The sequence below is a fragment of the Ovis canadensis genome, chromosome 6 (assembly GCF_042477335.2).
Source record: "Ovis canadensis isolate MfBH-ARS-UI-01 breed Bighorn chromosome 6, ARS-UI_OviCan_v2, whole genome shotgun sequence".
NCBI classification, from domain to species: Eukaryota; Metazoa; Chordata; class Mammalia; order Artiodactyla; family Bovidae; genus Ovis; species Ovis canadensis.
The window spans coordinates 37847733-37863565 of NC_091250.1; the positions used below are offsets into that span (position 1 = coordinate 37847733).

Consider the following 15833-nt stretch of genomic DNA (forward strand, 5'->3'; position numbering starts at 1 on the left):
TATAGCTTGTGGGATCTTACTTCCCCAATCAGGGACTGAACCCATGCTCTTGGCAAGGAAAGTTCAGTGTGTCAGTCACTGGACCACCAGGGAATTCCCTAGCTCATCTTCTTTTATAAGTATCTTATTTCTGTGGCTTGATTCTCTTTTGTAAATAAACTTATTTTGGTTTTTAAATTATGAAAAAGCCACCAAAAAAAGCTACATTGTGACTCTTCTCCCCTTTTAAAAGTTCATAATATATAAGCCCATATCTGATAAAGCCCATATCCAATTAGTTCTAAAGTGTTACAGATAAAAAGCAAAGCATGGCCTTTGCCTACAGTTTAGAAATAAAAGTAATTTGATAGGGAAAACTCTTTAGGACTTCTGCTCTCATTGGAGTTCCGAATATATGAAATATTGAAATATTTTTGAGGACTTTCCTTAAGCAATTTAGTCCTGTCAACAAAAGCCTAAGTAAAACTAAGATTAATAGAGTTAAATTTCATTCTTCACAACTAAATATCAACTAAAGTCTGAGCTTTAGCTATGATATACTCTAAGGATTAAATTCAAAAGTAAAATTTAACGATATGTGGAATGTTGGCAACTGGACATTTTTTGACAAAACTAGAAATTGTCATTAAATGACAAAGGATCTTGGATGTCTTTTAATATAAACCTCTACTTTACAGATGAGAAAAATGAGGTGCTAAGGGCAGGTGACTTACAGTTAATGGGTGGCAGAATTTGAACCTGATTCCTTATGATATGGAAGCATAACTTTTTTTTCATAATATAGAAATAGAACTGTATACATAAATCAACTGAATCCCTCACATATGCTGTCTTTCAACATTGATAAGCTAAGAGAAATAGAATCTTCACCCTAATAAACATATCAGAAATAATAATGAAGAAAGTAGAGAAGCAATGTAATCCTCTGTCAGAGTTCCATACAGATATGGAAAATGTGTAATTTTAAGGGTAAAACTGTGGACCAAAAATATAGATTCATAATGTTGACTGAAAAAAGTCTGTTAAATGTAAATTCTTAGGTACTGTAATGGGCACTGCTACATTGCCTTCCAAAAGAAAAAACAAAATTGTCAGTTTGCTCTCCTACCAATTAGGCTGAGTGTGCTTGCAATCTTGCAAATATATTACATTGTAGGTTTTTTTTTCCCAATGTGGTTATGCCTTCCCCCAAAATATGGTATATTGTTTCAACTTGTGTTTCTCTGACTACTGAGTTTCAGTGTCATGCTTTGAGGCCATTTGTGTTTCTTGTATGACTACTTGTATATTTGCATTGCCCATTTTTCTACTAGGATCTCTATCTTTTTCTTAATGATTGGGTATTTTTCCTTATCTGTTACACATAGTACAGTTATTTTCTCTTGGTTTATCACTATTTTTTTTATGGTTTGCTTTGCCACAGACACTTTAGTTTTACATGGTCAATTGTGTGAGTCTTTTCCTAGGATGTTTGAATTAAGTTTTATAAAGTTATGCTCATATCAACCAGGATCTTGTAAGGAGAGAGAAATCACATAGTAACTGGAATAGAGAAGTTTATTATTAAACATCCCAGGGATCAGTTAACAAGGGGTTGGCTTGTAAGACGTAAAGAGACCCCTAAAAATTATAAGAGTGTGTGCTGTTCTTATATACTCAGTTGTATATGACTCTTTGCAACACCATGCACTGTAGCCCACCAGGCTTCTCTGTCCATGGGATTTCCCAGGCAAGAATACTGGAGTGGGTTGCCTTTTCCTTCTCCAAGGGGTCTTCCCAACCCAGGGATTGAACCCACATCTCCTGTGTCTCCTGGATTGCAGGGGGACTCTTTACCTGGTGAGCCATTGGGGAATAGCAGCTATAAACTTCTAAGGTGGAAATAAACCATACCCTTCTGCCTCCCCCTCTCACGTCCCTACTCCCAACCTCAGAGCTGAGAATCCAGACCTGGTCAGAGCCTTGGTCACTGGGTGACAGAGAAATCACCATGGCACCCTGCCTACAAAATTTACCAGAAATCTACTCTCCTAACTCAAAGGAAATCCACCCACCAGGGTACATGGAAAGGTATATTGCCCATGGGAGGTGGGGATGAAACCACCCTAGAAATAGCCTGGGGGAAGCTGCAGGCCCCATGCACTATAGGAGCCTGGTACTGGAGAAGACACCCAGGCTGCAGGAGCCTTGTACTGGAAGATCTTGGCAGGAGGAGCCACAGAAACCAGGAAGGGCACCTTCTCTTGTCATAGCTTTCAGCCTCTCTACTAACAATATTTAATATAGTTCAGTTCAGTTCAGTCGCTCAGTCATGTCTGATTCTTTGCAACCCCATGAATTGCAACACGCCAGGCCTCCCTGTCCATCACCAACTCCCGGAGTTCACTCAAACTCACATCCATTGAGTCGGTGATGCCATCCAGCCATCTCACCCTCTGTCGCCCCTATCTCCTGCGCCCAATCCCTCCCAGCATCAGAGTCTTTTCCAATGAGTCAACTCTTCGCATGAGGTGGCCAAAGTACTGGAGTTTCAGCTTTAGCATCATTCCTTCCAAAGAAATCCCAGGGCTGATCTCCTTCAGAACGGACTGGCTGGATCTCCTTGCAGTCCAAGGGACTCTCAAGAGTCTTCTCCAACACCACAGTTCAAAAGCATCAATTCTTCGGTGCTCAGCTTTCTTCACAGTCCAACACTCACATCCATACATGACTATTGGAAAAACCATAGCCTTGACTAGACAGACCTTTGTTGGCAAAGTAATGTCTGTGCTTTTTAATATCCTATCTAATCATAACTTTACTTCCAAAGAGTAAGCATCTTTTAATTTCATGGCTGCAATCACCATCTGCAGTGATTTTGGAGCCCCCAAAAATAAAGTCTGACACTGTTTCCACTATTTCCCCATTGATTTCCCATGAAGTGATAGGACCAGATGCCATGATCTTAGTTTTCTGAATGTTGAGCTTTAAGCCAACTTTTTCACTCTTCTCTTTCACTTTCATCAAGAGGCTTTTTAGTTCCTCTTCACTTTCTGCCATAAGGGTTGTGTCATCTGCATATCTGAGGTTATTGATATTTCTCATGATGTACTCTGCATATAAGTTAAATAAGCAGGGTGACAATATACAGCCTTGACATACTCCTTTTCCTATTTGGAACCAGTCTGTTGTTCCATGTCCAGTTCTAACTGTTGCTTCCTGACCTGCATATAGGTTTCTCAAGAGGCAGGTCAGGTGGTCTGGTATTCCCATCTCTCTCCGAATTTTCCACAGTTTATTGTGATCTACATAGTCAAAGGCTTTGGCATAGTCAATAAAGCAGAAATTGATGGTTTTCTGGAACTCTCTTGCTTTTTCCATGATCCAGCAGATGTTGGCAATTTGATTTCTGGTTCCTCTGCCTTTTCTAAAACCAGCTTGAACATCTGGAAGTTCACGGTTCACGTATTGCTAAAGCCTGGCTTGGAGAATTTTGAGCATTACTTTACTAGCATGTGAGATGAGTGCAACTGTGTGGTTGTTTGAGCATTCTTTGGCATTGCCTTTCTTTGGGATTGGAATGGAAACTGACCTTTTCCAGTCCTGTGGCCACTGCTGAGTTTTCCAAATTTGCTGGCATATTGAGTGCAGTACTTTCACAGCATCATCTTTCAGGATTTGAAACAGCTCAACTGGAATTCCATCACCTCCACTAGCTTTGTTCGTAGTGATGCTTTCTAAGGCCCACTTGACTTCACATTCCAGGATGTCTGGCTCTAGGTGAGTGATCACACCATCGTGATTATCTTGGTCGTGAAGATCTTTTTTGTACAGTTCTTCTGTGTATTCTTGCCACTTCTTCTTAATAGCTTCTGCTTCTGTTAGGTCCCTACCATTTCTGTCCTTTATCGAGCCCATCTTTGCATGAAATGTTCCCTTGGTATCTCTAATTTTCTTGAAGAGATCTCTAGTCTTTCCCATTCTGTTGTTTTCCTCTATTTCTTTGCACTGATCGCTGAAGAAGGCTTTCTTATCTCTCCTTGCTCTTCTTTGGAACTCTACATTCAGATGCTGATATCTTTCCTTTTCTCCTTTGCTTTTCGCTTCTCTTCTTTTCACAGCTATTTGTAAGGCCTCCCCAGACAGCCATTTAGCTTTTTTAATATGGTACCAGCTGGCAAAGGAGAACTATATAAAGAGCCCAGCTCCATTTTCTGCAGAGAAACAAGGAAAGGCAGATTAGGGGCCAAATAGCAATAAATTAATAACTGGCGCAGCACTTTGTTATACCTGGATTGTGCTTTTGTGCATAATTTGAGATAACCATAAACAACATGTTTTTATAAAGGTAAAATTGGAAACAAAGACCTATAAATAAAGAAATTATTGAATAAACTATGGTATTTCCTAGTTTCCTAGATTACTATGCAGGAATTATGCGATGAGTATCTAGATATATGTGCAAATATTAAGCCTTTAAATCATATTTTTAAATGAAAATTAACAAAATTTTTAACTATTAAATGAAATAAGAATACAATTAATGTAATAATATTCATTATAATATATGCATATACACAGATTGTATATTCAGAAACAGAAGTTCTAAAATTACTTTGTAAGATTCTATAATTCACTCTTATGTATAAACCAACACTAAAGTATCTCACATAATATCTTAATTGTATTAGAACTATCTTTGTGCAATTTTTTGTTGCCTTTGAACTAACTCATTTATAGATAATACAGAGGTAAAGGCTGTCGCAGGTCAAATTGACTCAAATTTCAAATTAGTAAAATTCTTAGAAATTCTGAATTCATGTAATGAAAATCCGTGTGTGTGTGTGTTTCTTTTAGACAGATGTTGAAAAAGTTATAGCAGTTGCCTGGGACATCTTTCAGCCCCTTCTCTTTGGACTGATTGGAGCAGAGGTGTCAATTGCAGCTCTCAGACCAGAAACTATAGGTAAGAATTTCAAAGTACTACTTTTGCTAAAATCAACTCCTTCTATCTATATTCAGTTGAGATATCTTTAGTAGGTATGTGTTCACTGATTCCTGTTATCGGAGTTGTTGGTTAGAAAATAATGTTTGTCAATCTAAGACAGTAAATTTTACACCCTTAATATTGTTCCTTGTAAAGAAAAGTGACATTGCTGACTACCATCAGTAAAATGCAGGTCTGTTTCCCAAGGGTAAAAATGGTCATGTAGCCTTGCCCTGATCAAGAGCCAGAATCTTAAAGATAACTAGTGAGTCCTATAACATGTAATAATATGTACCCATAGAATAGAAATGTTTGTTCATTCTTTGATTCATTCACACATTTGCTGTGGTGGTTATTCGCTCAGTCGTGTCTGACTCTTGTAACCCCATGGACCATAGCCTGCCAGGCTCCCCTGTCTGTGGTGTTCTCCAGGCAAGAATGCTAGAGTGGGTTGCTGTTTCCTTCTCCAGGGTATCTTCCCTACCCAGGAATCGAAGCTGAGTTTCCTGCGCGGCAGACAGATTCTTTACCAACTGAGTTATGAGGGAAGCCCACACATTTGCTAGCCATCATGTTAAAACTCTTAATTCATAGCACTTCATTTAAGAATTAATTTACGCACATATACTCATTATTTCCTCCTTTCGTTGCATTACGTTATTTTTCCATCCATACAGGGGCTCCTGGTCCTTGCCACCTCTTTCTGAATCTCATGCATAGATTCTTCCCCTGTTTTCATACATCTTCAAGTAGCCTTGTCACAGTTTCCTCTTCTTCAGAAGTTAAATGGACTTTAATCTCTCTTATCTTGAAATAATATCCCATTCTGATTCATGCTATAGCATGGATGAACCTAGAGGACATTATATTAAATAAAATAAGCCAATCATAAAAAGACAAATACTGTATGATTTTATTTATATGAGTCAAATTCATAGAAATGTAGAATAGAATGACAGAGAAGGCAATGGCACCCCACTCCAGTACTCTTGCCTGGAAAATCCCATGGATGGAGGAGCCTGGAAGGCTGCAGTCCATGGGGTCACTGAGGGTCGGATACGACTGAGCAACTTCACTTTCACTTTTCACTTTCATGCATTGGAGAAGGAAATGGCAGCCCACTCCAGTGTTCTTGCCTGGAGAATCCCAGGGACGGGGGAGCTTGGTGGGCTGCCATCTATGGGGTCGCACAGAGTCGGGCACGACTGAAGTGACTCAGCAACAGCAGCAGCAGAGTAGAATGATGCCAGGGATCTTGGAAATGGGGAGATGGGAATTTGTTGTCTAATGGGTACAGAGTTTCAGTTTTATAAGATGAAAACATTCTGGATATTTGTGGCACAAAAATATGAATGTTTAACTTGATACTTACTAAACTGTAAGTTTTTAAATGATTAAGATGGTGATTTTTGTTAAGTATATTTTATCACAATCAAAATTTAAATAAGTACACACATATATGTATTTATAAAGGATATGTGTACATATATATGTATATATATATATATACACACACATCCTTTCTCCTTTCACTGCTCTCCTCACCTACCATTCTATCTCTTTCTTCCTCCTTTCAAACTTTTCCAAAAGGTTACCTATATTCCACTTTTCCATTTCAGTTCTCTTTCGCTTCCTCAGTGCATTAAGTTTAGCTTCTGCCCTAACACACAGCCAGCCCTGCTCTTATCAAGGTTATGTTATTAAATCCACTGAATATTTATGAGTCTTTATTTTACTTGATCTCATATCAGCATTTGATGCTATTAACCTCTTTAAAACACTTTCACATTGAAGTTGGAAACTTTGTATTTTCTAGTGCCCTTTGAGTCTTTACAGTATATATGGCTCCTATGCTTCTCACTCTTTATCACTTTCCCAAGCTCATCTGCACTCAGTGACTTTGATTCAGTTCAGTTCAGTCGCTCAGTCATATCCGACTCTTTGCGACCCCATGAATCGCAGCACGCCAGGCCTCCCTGTCCATCACCAACTCCCAGAGTTTACCCAAACTCATGTCCATTGAGTCCGTGATGCCATCCAGCCATCTCATCCTCGGTCGTCCCCTTCTCCTCCTGCCCCCAATCCCTCCCAGCATCAGAGTCTTTTCCAATGAGTCAACTCTTTGCATGAGGTGGCCAAAATACTGGAGTTTTAGCTTTAGCATCATTCCTTCCAAAGAAATCCCAGGGCTGATCTCCTTCAGAATGGACTGGTTGGATCTCCTTGCACTCCAAGGGACTCTCAAGAGTCTTCTCCAACATCACAGTTCAAAAGCATCAATTCGGCGGCGCTCAGCTTTCTTCACAGTCCAACTCTCACATCTATACATGACCACTGGAAAAACCATAGCCTTGACTAGACGGACCTTTGTTGGCAAAGTAATGTCTCTGCTTTTCAATATGCTGTCTAGGTTGGTCATAACTTTTCTTCCAAGGAGTAAGTGACTTTGATTGTAAACTATATAATTCCAAAATCTTTAAATCTGTATATCCAGTGGTTGATTGGACATCACCACTCATAAGCCCCACAAAACTTTAAACTCAATATGTCTCAATCTTCCTCATCATCGTCTCCCCAAACTTTCAATGTTCCCTCCTGGGAATGGTATTATCTCTTTTGTACCTTGTACTTCAGCAACAAATACCTTTGAAAATATATCAACCTGAGAGAATATCCTCCAACAAAAAGCTACAAAACTTTTCTGTTAAAAAAAAACTTTATTGCAGATTTACATTAGAGCTTCCTGCAATGTCTTTCCCTTTTATAAGCCTTTTCAACTTGAAAAAATTGTTCTCAATTTTCTGTTCCTTTTTGAACTTCATTGTTTTCAACTGTAAAATGAGACTAATTACCCCACAGGTTGTAAGGATTTAATAAAGTAGTGCACTTAAAGCTGACTATGGAACCTGGCACAGAGTAAATACTCAACCAAAGTTACTTTTTAAAATACTACCCTGTTAGTTAGCAGTCACTTTAGCTGTGGCTTTCTCAGGTCCAGTAGCCTCCAGTGGCCAAGTCACAATCCCTTATTTTGCACATCAGGATGAACTTTACTAGCAAAGACTTCTAAATGCTGATTGAATATAGCTGTATATGACAACCAGGACTAATGGGTTGTCAGTATACACACCAGTATGAGGAAACAGATGTAGAGTGCTGATGTCTGTTCTGATTGGTCAGTGCCCAGCCAGCTCTGTTCTGATTGGCTCATTACATCCATAATGGTTCATAAATATTTTGAATATCACTTCTTCATACTCTGTAAAGAATTCTCATCCACTTTGTTAAAAATAATAATGTTTTATTTTCCTATGCCCTCTTACCAGTATGTTTAAACTGTATTTACCTTATAGTATATTAATTAGTTGTTTATGTTTCTGTCTTTGATATTCATAGAAGCAGTCTATTTATATTTCTGTGTACTAGTACCTAGTCCAAATCCTGCCATGTACAGTTATTATTGTATAAATTCTTTAAAAATAAACACATGAAAGAAAGTGTTGTTCTTGCTATAAAGCATAAAATAACCTTCAAATCTCCTTTGTAAAAATTTAAATATGTTTAATTTCTGTTTTTATTTTAGGGGAATACCCTGGTTTCTTTTCAGGTCAAATAACTCTTTTGCATTTTACTAAAAAACCAAGGGGAAATACCTTCTTTTAAACAAGTGGTCTGATTGGTCCTTAATATTGATGTTTTAATAAATTATACCTTGCCATTTTGTCTTTTTAATTTTTTGAATGTTTTTAGGCTTCTGTTGAAAGACTTTTGAATCAGTAATTATGAGATTCAGGGGTTTTTATCCCCTCAGTATTTCATTATGTCTGAAAACTGAGTATTTCTTACAGGTCTTTGTGTTGCCACCCTGGGCATTGCAGTATTAATACGAATTTCAGTCACATATCTGATCGTGTGTTTTGCTGGTTTTAACATTAAGGAAAAGATATTTATTTCTTTTGCATGGCTTCCAAAGGCCACAGTCCAGGTAATAATGGATTTTAATTCCTATTTCTATATGATATCTTGAAATTTTTAATAAGAGAGCTTGTTCAAATTTGGTGAAAATAAGTATATGAAGTTTGATTTATGATAAGATTTTATACTGATTTACTCTTTAAAAGTTTTATTCTTGGTATATTGATTCATAAGTATGACAGCTCATTTAAATTTCTTTAGATCACCAGAGTACAACTGAAAATCCAATAAATCCCTGTACTACTAGACAGTACCTAGCAGGAAGGAAGAGTTTGAAATTTTCACTCAGAGCTCTCTAAATAACCTAGAGATAGTTATTAACTTTCTTCATTTCAATAAATAGCATAGCCCATCTTAGTATTGAAATGTATGTAACTATGTGATTGATGATCAGTTATGCTTGACTACAGTCTTTATATATAATGGAGAAAGATTTATTGAGAAATAACTCAGAAAATGCTTTATTTCCTCGATTATTAGTTGATATTTAAAATTGTCAAACCAGCTGAACCTCCTGACAAACAATCATATGACCCAAAATTTGTGCACGCCGGTGAACAAGGCACTAACCAATAGGTGCTTGGAAGGATTTGCCAGGTATTTGGTAGCATACCTGTAATTGCTAATTAAATTAGAACTGTACAGATCGTTTGTTGCAAATGTAACATGTCCCTGATGGTATTGTATATTCTCCAACTAATTACAAGAAATGAGACTTGTTTCATCCTTGATTATTTTGTGATTATTTAAGTGTATAAATTTCTCGTTTCATGAAACGAAAATCAGATGTTAATTTAGGAAGCTTTGAGAGATGTGTATGCTGGTCTGGAACAATATGCCAGATTTTGTGTGGCTTCAGAGAAGTTTTTCTTTCCATCATACATTCATAGGAGTCTGAGACATAAACATGGTGACTAAGAATGCTATGAGGTTAATATAGTACAGTACATAGAGTAGTTTCTCCCTCAGTCTCCCGCCTCCACACTGTCTCTGGTAACTTTAGCAGGTAAAATAGCAAAAATAATCACTCTAGTTGCTTTGGTATGAAAGATTTGTTTCTAAAGTTAAAACTTGAAGGATGGCACTTTCCCGCTATGAAAACAAGTTTTAAACTAAGGAGAAATTATCTAGGTTGTCTTGAATAATGCATGTTCTCAAAGCAATTATTGTATAGAATTTCCCTTTTTCTTCTTTGCCACTGCACAAGAAACAAGACTTTCTTATATATTTTTTCCATATTAGTGTTCTTAAACTATTTTTGTCTATGACCCATAAGAAGTATACTTTAAATGCCATCTTAGAAAACATACAAACCCCCTAAACATACACACATGTACACATTTACACATACAACAGAGAACTGAAAGGGAAATGTATATTGTAATGTGTGCAGTTCTTGCTGAGCATTCATGAAATGTTGAATTAGTTCTGGCACAAGGTGATATACCATAGCAAAGACCCCTCAAACGCGGGGACTAAATGAGATAGACTTTTTATTTCTTTCTAACCAGTGGTCAAGAATGACCATTCCAGAGCTGGCAAGGTAACTGCTGTTCTTATGCTTTTCATCCATGAGTCCAGCTTTCACCATTTCCATCCAATGGCAAGGGGAAAATAGTAAGGTCCATTTCTTTTCAGGGAACAATTAAAAGAAGCATTTATCACTTTCGCTCACCTCTCAGTGGCCAAAACTTAGATATATAGCTGCAACTATTTGCAAAGAAGACTGAAAAAAAAAAGTCTCTATTTGAACAGCAATGTGACCAGCTAAAACCCAGCCACTTCTATTATAGAAGGGTAAAGGGGCATTCAGATATCATGGGCAATTAGTAGTCTCTGCCACTGTGTCTCATCCACACTGATATTTTCTCTTTTGTTGTGTTGTCCTGGAGATCAACATTGTTGTGTTCTGTGAAATAAGGGGATAACCAGGTTGATTAATATATATTTCCCTTGTGGCATTGATAATATTGCATTTTGTCTCTAAAAGATTTTTCATAATACCTCCCAGTAGATAAATTTTAAATAAAACATTTCACCAACTCCTAAGGCAAAAAATTCATCAAATTCCTAATAAGATTAACGTCGTTTCAAAGGTGCCTACCACTTTCAAGTTTCTTGATGTTTTAGTTTAGGCTCTGAAGCAATATTCTTACATTTTTTTCATTTAGAACTTCACTATCTTCCAATAAATATCACTGCATTTTTTCATCTTATCCTTTCTTAATTCCAAATTCCTAAAGATCAAAGAATGAGATGACCAGTAACTTTCATCTTTATTCAGGAGGAATTTAGTATAATCTTGTTATAGTTAATTAATATCCTAAGTCTGTATTTGCCTGGTGTTTTGAAATATATCTGCCTGATATTTTTGTAAGTTTGGCTTATGCAAATAGGTACATATGAATCATCATTCTTTCCCTTGGCAAGGGCAGGGAGAGCTTTCAGATCATTAAAATCAACTGCAGTACATTTTGAAACAGGACTAAGAGAACTTTCATAATTGAGCAAAAGAATAAGACATTTGTTTTTGCAAATGATAACACAATTCACCTTTTTTCTATGTGCTCATCTTATAATGCTTCCAACTTTACCTTTAAACTTTCATAGGCTGCAATAGGATCTGTGGCTTTGGACACAGCAAGATCACATGGAGAGAAACAGTTAGAAGGATATGGAATGGATGTGTTGACAGTGGCATTTTTGTCCATCCTCATCACAGCCCCAGTTGGAAGCCTACTTATTGGTTTGCTCGGCCCCAGACTTCTCCAGAAAGCTGAACAACATAAAGATGAAGAAGATCAAGGAGAGACTTCTATACAAGTTTAGAGGTGAAAAGACTGAATGCTGAATACAGCCCTCAGAAGGCTGCTGTCAGTGCCTGCTTTTGTCAACTAGCAGAGACTAGTTTTATCCGGATGGATATTGACATATTTAGTGTTTAAGTGTAAATTAACAGAACCAGAGTGTGGCTATTTTTTTTTAAACAGCATTTTTAGCTATTACCAGGATGGTGGTAATGTTCTACATCTCCAACCTGCTCCCTTCCTTAATTTTTTTTCTTCAAATAACTATTCATCATTATCTATTAGTTTGTATAGGGACATGTATACTTGGGGCTTCCCTGGTGGCTCAGCGGTAAAGAATCTGCCTACAATACAGTAGATGTAGAAATCACAGATTCGATCCTTGGGTCCGGAAGATCCCCTGGAGAAGGGCATGGCAACCTACTCCAGTATTCTTCCCTGGGAAATCCCCTGGACAGAGGAGCCTGGCAAATTACGGCACACGTAGATACTTTAGTGTACTACCACAATTTAATTTCAGTGTCTGTTTTGCTAGCCAACAGCTTGCTCTGACTTAGTGTTATCATCACAATTTCATACTTCATGGTCACCTAACCTCTCATGCCTTGAATTGTTTGGGGCCCTTTTTTCTTTTTGTTTTTAACACAATCCTTCATCCATTTCTACCTTCCCTCTTAATCTGCCTCTTTTCCATTTCTCTCTCTCTTACCTATCTTTCTATGAAGTAGTATTTCTGATTGTTCCCACCAAAAATTTTTAAAAGTACACAAAATATTTTAATTGGTTCTTTCTCTTGCACCTGTCCACATGCCAAAGACTAAATCCTATCCCCCTAGTTAGCTTCACAGAGCCCCCCATTTCAGTGGCTCATCTGAGTTTCTTTCTACCTAAGCAGTGCCCTGACCCACCCCTTTGTTTTTTTGTGACCCACATTTTCAGGCTCTTCCTGTTCTTTAGGTAAGAGATAGCTAATTTTTAAATCTATCTCAGCCTCATGAATGCCATATTAATCAGGGTAACGTAAGCTGCTATAATGAAGAAATGAAAAATTAAATAAATAGAAAAATGTATTTTCCTCTTACAAAACCAGCTGACAGGGTTACTCTGCTCATGAGGTTTATTCAGAGACCCATGTCCTTCCATCCTGAGCTCTGCTTTGCCCTAGCTTAGGACAAAAGTCCCCTTTCTAGTATTCAGGAAGAAGAAGAAAAAAGAAGCCCAAGACAAGCAGTTTATTTTTAAGGAAGTGATGTGGCAGCAGACACATCTCTCCTTGCACATTCTGTTGGTGACAATCACACCCACCCAGCTGAAAAGTATTATCTCTCACTAAGCATTCACATTCCCGGGAGATGGAAAGACCAGATTTGAGAGCCAGAAGTACTATCGTGTTGGGTGTTACCATCACCTAGTAGCATATTCCTACAGGTTAACAAGGACTATCTAAAGATGTAACTTTAACCAAAAGAATGACTTCTATGGCAGGAATTTCAGGAATTGTGACGTGCCAGTAGAGAAGATCAGAAAGTCTTATCTGCAAAAGTCTCATTTTATCCCACTTAATCAACTGACCATTTCTGCTTTTTTGTATCACTTGTTAAGTTCCTCTACTCTAGGTCAGCTCCTGCCTAGTTGTTAGAATAATCATGTTTAGATAATGTTGTTATTAGACTACCTAAGGTTCTGATTTAATAAAGACAAACATATGAACAATTGGTAAAAAGGGCTATAAGTGCTCTGAAATAAGTGAGTATAGGGTACATTCACCCTTCATTTAGTTATTAGACTAAGATGTCATGAAATAACCTTGTCATCAGACTACTCTTCCAACCCTTCCCACCATGACTTTCAAGCTGTTCGAAACCAACTTATTTTTTATTAATCTAGCATAACAGGAAGCCAGAGAGTTTTCATTTTTATGTCAGCCTGACTCTGGTTCCTCTATGGGACTCTGTTCCCTTAGTGTTTATGTTCTCAACATGGACGAGACTCGTTTATACCAAGATTCAGAGAGGTGGACTTCCTTGGCCTGATACGCCTTGGTTGTAGCACCATAAACTTAATGCTCCTCTGGTCCTCTACTTTCACAGGCTCGGAAATGAGAGTCACCCAACAAACATGATGTGACCCAGGCACATCATAGAGACTAATGTTCTTACCATCTTAGATCTTACCATCTCAGATCATCTTAGGGATCTGACAGTCTGATTGAGGACAGAGACCATTAAACAAGAGATCGCACAACAGTGTGATAAGTGCCAGATGCAGAAAGTACAGGGGTGCCAGGGAGCTCACAGCAGGAGTAACCCATAAGTCAGGGGGGAGGTGCACTTTAGGCTCAGCCTCCAGAGAAAGTACGACCTCGGCTAGGATGTGGGGATGATTAGGACTTAGCAAAAGGCATGGGAGACCCAAGGGTGCTGCAGTTAGTGCAGGTTCCCATGTTCACCAGTAACTCTTCTCCATGTAACATAACAGGCTTTGAATACTTCCTAATACAAAATACAGTTTGTATAAGTAAATAAGAATGTTGTTGTAAATATTCAAGGCCCCAAGAAAGAATTAGAAATGGAAATTCAGAGTGTAGAAATAGTTGAAAATCCCCTAGAAATAGTTGAAAAGTGACTGCCAATATGCCATTTTCAGAGCATGTGGCGACTTGTTGCCTACCTCTCTACAACCAAATCTCTGTGGCTCTCTGTCCAGTGGGCTTCCCTAGTGGCTCAGTGAAGAATCTGCCTACAATGCAGGAGACCCAGGTTCCATCCCTGGGTCAGGAAGATTCCCTGGAACAGGAAATGACAACCCACTCCAGTATTCTTGCCTGGAGAATCCCCATGGATAAAGGGGCCTGGCAGGCTACAGTCCATACAGTCACAAAGAGTTGGACAGGACTGAATGACTAACACTTTCACTTTCTCTGTGAGGTGTTGGTCTCTGCAGGACTCACTGTGAAGTCTCAGGTTTGTTTTGTCACCACAAAGTAAACCACAGCTCTTTTCTTGGTTGGTAAACTCAGAGTTAACTTGATACAGGCTGTTGACTCAAGCCAATCAAACTTACCCCACCCCACCACAGATGGAAACCATTGCTCTAACCTCTGGGTGACTGAAAGAAAGGTGTATCATATACATACTTCTATCAGAGTACTTGTAGTCCTTTTTTCAGTTTATGGATTTGTTGCCTATTAAATTAACCCTTGAGGGGTGGGAGCCTTATCTTGGTCATCTTTGAATCCTCAGCAATTTTTACAGGGCATGGAGCAGGGTGGGCATTTAGTAAGTTGTTATGAACAGAATCAGTGAGGAGATTCTCTTTCAGTATCAGAAACCTACCTGCCACATAACAGTTTAGATTTTAGTCCACTTAGTGCATCTAAGCTGCTCAGGCTACTATGACAAAATACCGTAGTCTGAGTGACGTAAACAACCAATATTTATCTTCTCACAGTTCTGAGGCTGGAAGTCAAATGTGAGAGTTGCCAGCAATGACCAGCTCTGATGAGAACTCTCTTCCTAGCGTGTTAATAGCCTCCTTCTCGTTGGGTTCTCACGGGGTGGTGGGAGGAGGGGGGTTGTGAGGGGATGGGAATGGAGGAGAATATGCAAGCCCTCTGTTGTCTCCTCTAATAAAGTCACTAATCCCACCATGAAGGCCCTAGCCTCATGACCTCATCTAATATAATTACCTCTCAGATTCTCCATGTCCAAACAGCATCACATTGAGGGGTTATGGCTTCAGCTTATGAATTTAGTTGGGAAACAGAATTCAGTACACATCAAGGGCTTCATACTTCCAAGGACAGCACCAAGCAAACACTGTAAACTTGTGCTCTTCCTAAGGTGGGTGCTGTCAACCTCTCCTCTGAAAAGTGTTTGTTTCTCTTTAGACAGACTGATTAGGTTTCTGCTTTTTAAGTTATTTTCACCTTCCTGTGTTTTCCTTTTTGGTATTAACTCCATATAACATGGACTGGACTTGAGTGTTCTCAAAATGTCCTCAGTCATATGTTTGCAAATGATCTCGCCCATTACATTCTTTAAAAATAGTATTGATTATTTTTGTCTGATTACAAAATAATACAT

At 38.3% G+C, this 15833-nt stretch overlaps 1 protein-coding gene across 5 annotated transcripts in view; it reads left to right on the forward strand.

The window, feature by feature from the left end:
* Positions 1–15833, forward strand: part of SLC9B2 (solute carrier family 9 member B2) — a 64649-nt gene that overhangs the window by 46331 nt on the left and 2485 nt on the right. For 4 of the 5 annotated variants that reach the window (XM_069593582.1, XM_069593581.1, XM_069593583.1 and 1 more), the window contains 3 exons: positions 4837–4945; positions 8815–8951; positions 11552–11772. In XM_069593582.1, coding sequence (XP_069449683.1) covers positions 4837–4945; positions 8815–8951; positions 11552–11770 — 465 coding nt within the window. In that variant the 3' untranslated portion in view covers positions 11771–11772. The remainder of the gene's footprint in view (positions 1–4836; positions 4946–8814; positions 8952–11551; positions 11773–15833) is intronic. The other variant, XR_011257659.1, reaches the window with a different exon arrangement.